Below are 6248 nucleotides of genomic sequence, written 5' to 3'. Positions count from 1 at the left end.
GCCCGGGGGCCCGCGGTACGATATAAAGGCAGCAGCCGGGGTGAGGGGTAAGGGAGCCGAGGACAGCGGGACCCCAGGGGCGGTGGGGATCCCCCGAAGCAGGGGGGACCCCACCCGCTGCCGGGGGACCCCGGCTCGGGAGGCGGCGGGGCCGGGCGGCGGGGCCGCTGTCCGCGGTGCTGAAGCCGCGGCCGTGGCCGGGCCGGGCCGGAGGCGCTCCCGGGCTTGGCAGGGGAAGCATGGAGAGAGGTTTGGGGAGGGTCATGGGGTCCTGGGGGCTCCTGCTCAGCTCCGCCGTCCCGCTGAGGAGCTGAGGGACGTGAGGGATGCGCCCGCCTGGGTCGACGACGATGGAGAGTCCCAGAGCCAGGGAGAAGCCACCAGAGTGAGGTCCCCCATCTCCCGCCCTGAGCAGCAGGCGCTGCTCAGGCATCCCTCCACACCGACCAGAGGGTGCCCAGTGTGATGCTGTAAGCCAGGACGGCTGCCAAGTACACCCGGAACAGCAGCACATCCAACACGTAGCCCACTTGCAGCCACTCCCGGGCGAGGTCGCGGAATTCCTCCCGTTTTTCCAGGAGCTGGCGGATTGCTGTGGTCTCACGCAGGACCTCCTGCAGTGCTGCTGAGCCCTCCGGCCGGCCAGCAAAAGCCGGTGCAGACCTCGTGCCCCCCACTGCCCCGCACTCCCGAGGGTCCTCACAGACATAGGGGGTCGGCTTGGCTGGGGGATCAAGAGAAGCAAATGTGAGAAACCTATTTAGACAGAGAACTGGGGGTTGTGAGGTGCATGAGGCACCCAGTTCACCACACAAAGAATGGCTATGTAGATGGCTACAGAGCACCTAGACTCCTTCAGTTCCCACAGGCCCTCTCTGTGCCACCCTTACCTGTGCTGTCATTGTTCTCCACCTGCCTGGACGTGTCCAAGGTTTGCATCCTGCTTTGGCTGAATTTCTTCCTGTCCCGGATACAGAGCAGGATGGTGGCTCTTTCCAGCAGCAGGTGTTTCAGCCACTCAGGGACGTGGGGCTGCAGGTCTTGCTTATGTACCAGGCACACAATCAGGATGGTCTCTGTCAGGCTGATGACGAGCAGTGCCATGCACACCACAAAGTAGATGCCTGCAGTGGCACCAGTGAGGTGAGTGACCTGCAAAGGCTCGTGCACAGAGCCAATCCTGCCTGCTCAACCCTCAGGGCCATGGCAGGTGGATAGGAGAAGCACCATACCTATCAACGGGGTGCCAACGGCAGTGGCTGGCAGTGTGTCGGATACAATAATGAGGAAAACCGAGTAGCCCAGCAGGAGAGTGATCTTGAAAGAGACCCTCTCACCACTGTGGGGAGGTAGGTAGAAGCCCACAATGTCCATAACCATGAGGAAGATGCTGGGGAGCAGCAGGCTGACGGTGTAGAAGAGGGGGCGTCTCCGGATCACTACCTGCAGGACAGAGACAGAAAAGGCTGTGAAGGGCTGAAATGAGGCCTTCAGCTGCTGTGGCTCTTTGTCAAGGCAGGTGAGGATGGTGGGGAGGCACTAAGGTGAGCCAGAGGAAGGGCTCACTAGCAGGAGCCTCCCACCTGCAGGCAGGAGCTGCAGCACAGAGCAGCGCCAGGGATGGGGCAAGTCCCTTCCCTCGTGCCACATCCCCGAGAAATGCGGTGGCCAAAGGCTCTTACATAGAACTTCATCTCAGCATAGCTGTCACTGCTCTTGACGCTGAACTCCTGGAAGTGGCTGAGCACGTAGAGCAGCTCCCACTCGCCCTGGTTCATGAAGACACTCTGGTCGAACTTGACGAGCTCCGGCTGACGCCACAGCGAGAGGTTGATATCACGAACTGGGGGGCGGAGGAGAGGTGAGGACTGGGGGTACCCCGCCCAAAGCGCCGGCAGCTGCCGGCACCTGCACCGCGGGCTGCGCGCCCTGCACGCTTCCCCGATCCGCTGGGGCCATCTAGAGGGACGAGCCGCCCTCTGCGCGGAGCTCCGGAGCTCCGGCCCGCGAGCCCTGCCCGCTCCCCCGGGACCCCGAGCGGCCCGGTACTCACTGTGGTGCAGCCAGCTGGTGAAGGTGAGAGAGCAGTTCTGCACGTCGAAGGGGAAGTTGTAGATGTCCAGGCTGCAGGCAGTCATCACCTGGATGGGTTTGAGGTTCTGCACCTCCCCGTGATGGCTGACGTAAACGTAGGGGACGTGTGGGGACTTTCCAACATCCACACTGAGGGACATGAGGGACAGAGATGTGGGCTGGAGAGCACTCTGGGCAGGGCTTCCTTCTGCCAAGTGGCATTTCAGGGGGGATCTGCCCAAGAGCCAGGGATTTGCCTCCTGTTCTGCTTTTTTGGTAATACCCTTGCAGGCATTTCTGCCTCGCATCACCTCACCAGATTGCTGTCCTCTCCCAGCCCAAGAAGTCCCAGGGCCCTCGGGAGGCACTGGGAGCACCTTAAATCCCCATGGAGTGGTAAGGACACCAGATAGCTCCATGGGAAGGGCCAGCAGCTCTGCAGCTGCCCTGGCATTGTACTGTCTTCACAAAGCCTTTCTCCTGGTATCTGGATCTCACCCCCAGCACAGTGAGGGTAATTACCAATGGTTGTGGTTAGCCAGCATTGGAAATGGCCCAGCTGCAGAGCCAATCCCCATCTGCAGCTCCCGATGTGGGGAGGCTGCCAGCTCTGTGCCAGGAATACAAAGCACAGGATGGTACGTGCCCGTGGTGGGTGAGGAGTTCCAGTCCCAGTGCATCTCCCTCGAGACCCTGGCTGCACTCACAACTCATTGATGAGGATGTCGGGCACCCAGATGCTCTCCACAGGGAGGGAGATCTGTGTCAGGTTGTCGAAGCGAGCTGGGTCCCACTTGAGGAACTCATCTGTCCAGTGCTGGGGACAATGGAGAGGGGACTTGGTGGGTGAGGTCCTTCCACTCTGGCAGCACACAGAGCCCAGGCTAGCACCAAGCAATCTTCCCACCCATGGGCGGGAGGGAAGAATAATCCTTCAGCTTGCACGACACCCAACAGTGCAAACCAGGGAGCATGGAAGCTGACCCTTGAGGTTCATGTGCTACAGAGGTCTCGCCAGCCCCAGGGTGTGTTTGCCTCCCCCGCCGCTCTCCTGCAGGACTGCACACTTCTCTCACAGGAAAACATGGGGGTTTGGGGGTGCTGGACCCCGAGGGGGCCAGCAGGGAAGGGGCGAGGTTTTGTGGCTCCTCACCTGCCTGTACCAGATGTAGGTGGTCAGCACCTGGTCCTTCTCATCCTGTGAAGATGGGAACGGTGTCAGAACGGGGCACTGACCCTCAGGAAGATGGGCAGAGCACGCTGGCAGGATGCTGCACGGCAGGTACCATTCCCCTCCCTGCGGAATGGGAGCAGAGGACTCACCACGCTGAGGATGGCATAGACCATGAGGTCGATGGCCACGTTGGTGGTCGTTCGCCAGTCCCGCACAGGCCGGGTGCCCTTCTGGTAGTGCGCCAGGAGGTGGTGGGAGAGGCGGCGCAGGGCGGGCTCGGAGGGCTCCGGCGTCCCGCCCCCGGGCCGGGTACCTGCTCGGCAGAGGGAGAAAAGCAGGGAGAAAGGGAGGGAGGGAGGCTGCTCCCCCTGGGGCAGCGGCTGCCGTCACCCTGGGGTGTGCCATGGGCTGCAGGGTGCTGCCTGCCCTCACTTACCGCTTGGGGTTTCCCATCCAACTTTAATAGAGGATCCTGATGGGAAACAAGCCTGGACAGCAGAAGCATCACCTGATATGTTACTGATATCCTGTGCCGTGCAGGTCGTCAGCGCTGTGACCTTCCCCAGCCTCAGGGGGCACAGCTGCCAGCCCTCACCTCTCTGGACAAGTGCCAGGACAGCGGCAGCAGGAACCACGAGGGACACACTGCCCCCGGGAAAGTTTCATACCATTCGCTCCCTCCAGGGGCATTTCTTTGCTCACCAGGTGGAGACGGTGAAGGTTAGAGATGAAGCAAGATGCTAAATTAATTTATTAGGTATCTTGGTGTTTGCTTCCTGTGAAAACAGTCCATTCATTGGTCCCAGCAGCATCAAGCGAGGGCAAATTGCTTTCAGCACCATGCCCTCACTGCCAGGCGCCTGGAACGCCACGGCTGGGCCAGGGCAGCTGTGCTACACTTGTGGCTGTGCTCTGCAGAACACCCAGCCCCAGAGTCCAATTCCAGCATAATGGAAGATACTAATTGGAATAGATCTATGGGAACTTGGGAAAAGCTACTGGAAGGGAATTTTAATCTCTATTTTAAGCTAAAAAAAGAAAAAGTAACAGCCTCAGCCCTTCTGACATTGCTCATGAGTGGTAGTGCATGATGCTCACCCAGGCAGGCATCAACCAACAGAGGCACTGAGATGGGGGAGAGGCAGCAATTAGGGTGAGAGGAGGAAATACAGCTGCTGCCATCACCACAGCTCGGGCCAAGTGACCTTTCCTGCTGCAGCTGGTGGCAGCTGGCTCGTGCTTGCACTCCTCCCTGCACCACCTTCTCCTCACATCCACACCACCCATATCTGCATCAGGATGCTTTGGCAGCAGGGAAATGGCTTTGCAGGAGGAGGACTGGGCTGGGTTCACCTCAGATGCTCTTTGCCTCTGCTCCACACACCATGCTAGTCTGCCCAGCCCAAATCTGTGCCAGAGTTGTGCCAGCAACTCACCTGGTGAACCTGGCACAACCCTGGCACAGCCCTAACACAGCCAGGATTTGTGTGCACAGCCCTTCCTGCCTCCTGGCCAGCATTGCCAGGGTGAGCATATCACTGCTCCCACTCCTTTTCTGCCACCTTAGATGTGCTAACACTGGCAGAAGGCTTGGGAGTTGGGTGACAGGAGCTACATGACCTATCCAGAGATTCGAGTCAATAGCCTGCTGAACACTCAGCTGGGCTGGTGCAAAACAGCTCAAGGATTTTTGTGCTATTTCTCAGGAACATTAGATGAGAAAATAATAATGGAATAACAAGAAAACCTGTTGGCTGTCAATGTTGCACTGTGCAGAGCTGCAATTACAAACTATAGGCTCAGCATTGTGCCCAAAACCCAGCTCTAGGTTATGAGGGAGGACTAAACATTATATTAGAGAAAGTCCTTCACCAGGCAGGGGGCTCGGACAGCCTCTCTCGGGCAGTGGAGTGCAGGCAGGAAACCCCCATGTCCCTCTCTGTCCCCAGGGCTGGTTTTGGGCACAGCTTCAGAGCCCCTCAAGACCCCACAGAGCAGAGCTGGGTTCTAAGGCTACACTGCCTTGCTGCCAGCGTTACACAGGCAGGATGCACCTCCAGGCTCTGCACCGGAGCTCCCCCATGCTCCAGCCTCCCCCAGCGATGTCACCTCCCAGCAGCACGAAGGTTTCCCTAAGGAGCAGCCTTTGCCTGCCCCCCAGCGCGGCTCGGGTGCTGGGAAGGTGCTGCTCCGTGCAGGAGCGCCCCGCTCCGCCTCAGTCCCCAGCCCTGCCCGCGGCTCCCTCGCCTTACCTGGGCTCTGCAGGGTCGCGGCCAGCGGCAGCAGGGCCAGGAGCGCCCCGAGAGCCGCGGGCACCATGGGTCCGCTGCCTGCAGCCGCCGCCCGCTCGGCGGGGACTGAGCGGAGCGGGGAGGCAGGCGGCACTCGCGTGGCTTTCCCCACAACGTCGGGTTTTTGAGAACGCCCAATTAATCTCGCGATCAGCCTCTCCCGCTGCATCAAGTTTCAGGCTGGGAAGATAAAATGCTACAGGAGGATGCGAGTGGGGCCCACCCAGCCATCCCCCACCCCCGCCCAGCTCCAAAAGAGCTCTCCCGTCCTCTGCCCAGGTGCCTGCTTGTGGCAAAGCGGGTTTTGGGGTACCAGCATCGTGTGCAGTAGGGGCACAATGGGGGAGAGGGCACTGCAGGTGCCAGGGCTGAGCCAGGAGATCCTCAGCAGTTGGAAAGATGGGGAGACCCTCCGAGAGGCAGGGGAGGGGAGCCTGCCCGGGGATATGCCACTGACACCGGGTGGGTTTCCGCCAGCAGGGGAGAGGGGAGCTCTGGATGTACCGGGCTCCCCTTCACACCTGCGGCAGGTGGGTCTGTGCCACTGACAGTGGCTCTGACAGCCGCAGGTGAGGACAGCATGTGCGGCCAGCCCTTGGCACCCCTGCCTGGGGCAGCAGCTTTTCCCCAACCCCTCCAACCTGCACCTACACTGGAGTCCGTTTTCACGGCAGAAATTTACATTTGTTGTAAATTTCAGCAAACAAAGT

General features: G+C 60.1%; 1 protein-coding gene across 1 annotated transcript; it reads right to left on the bottom strand.

Annotated features, from left to right (window-relative positions):
- Positions 1-425: 425 nt before the first annotated feature.
- On the bottom strand, positions 426-5707 carry LOC115913102 (5-hydroxytryptamine receptor 3A-like). The gene is made up of 9 exons (XM_030964983.1): positions 5500-5707; positions 3397-3560; positions 3227-3271; positions 2781-2890; positions 2054-2223; positions 1683-1843; positions 1233-1443; positions 891-1124; positions 426-724 (listed from the first exon to the last, which is right to left on the bottom strand). Exons 1-9 carry the CDS (start codon positions 5705-5707, stop codon positions 426-428), a joined length of 1602 nt encoding a protein of 533 aa, XP_030820843.1.
- Positions 5708-6248: the final 541 nt, after the last annotated feature.

Source organism: Camarhynchus parvulus, chromosome 24 (genome assembly GCF_901933205.1).
Source record: "Camarhynchus parvulus chromosome 24, STF_HiC, whole genome shotgun sequence".
NCBI lineage: Eukaryota > Metazoa > Chordata > Aves > Passeriformes > Thraupidae > Camarhynchus > Camarhynchus parvulus.
The sequence above is the reverse complement of the archived record's forward strand: the minus strand, read 5'-3'. Positions and strand labels throughout refer to the sequence as shown.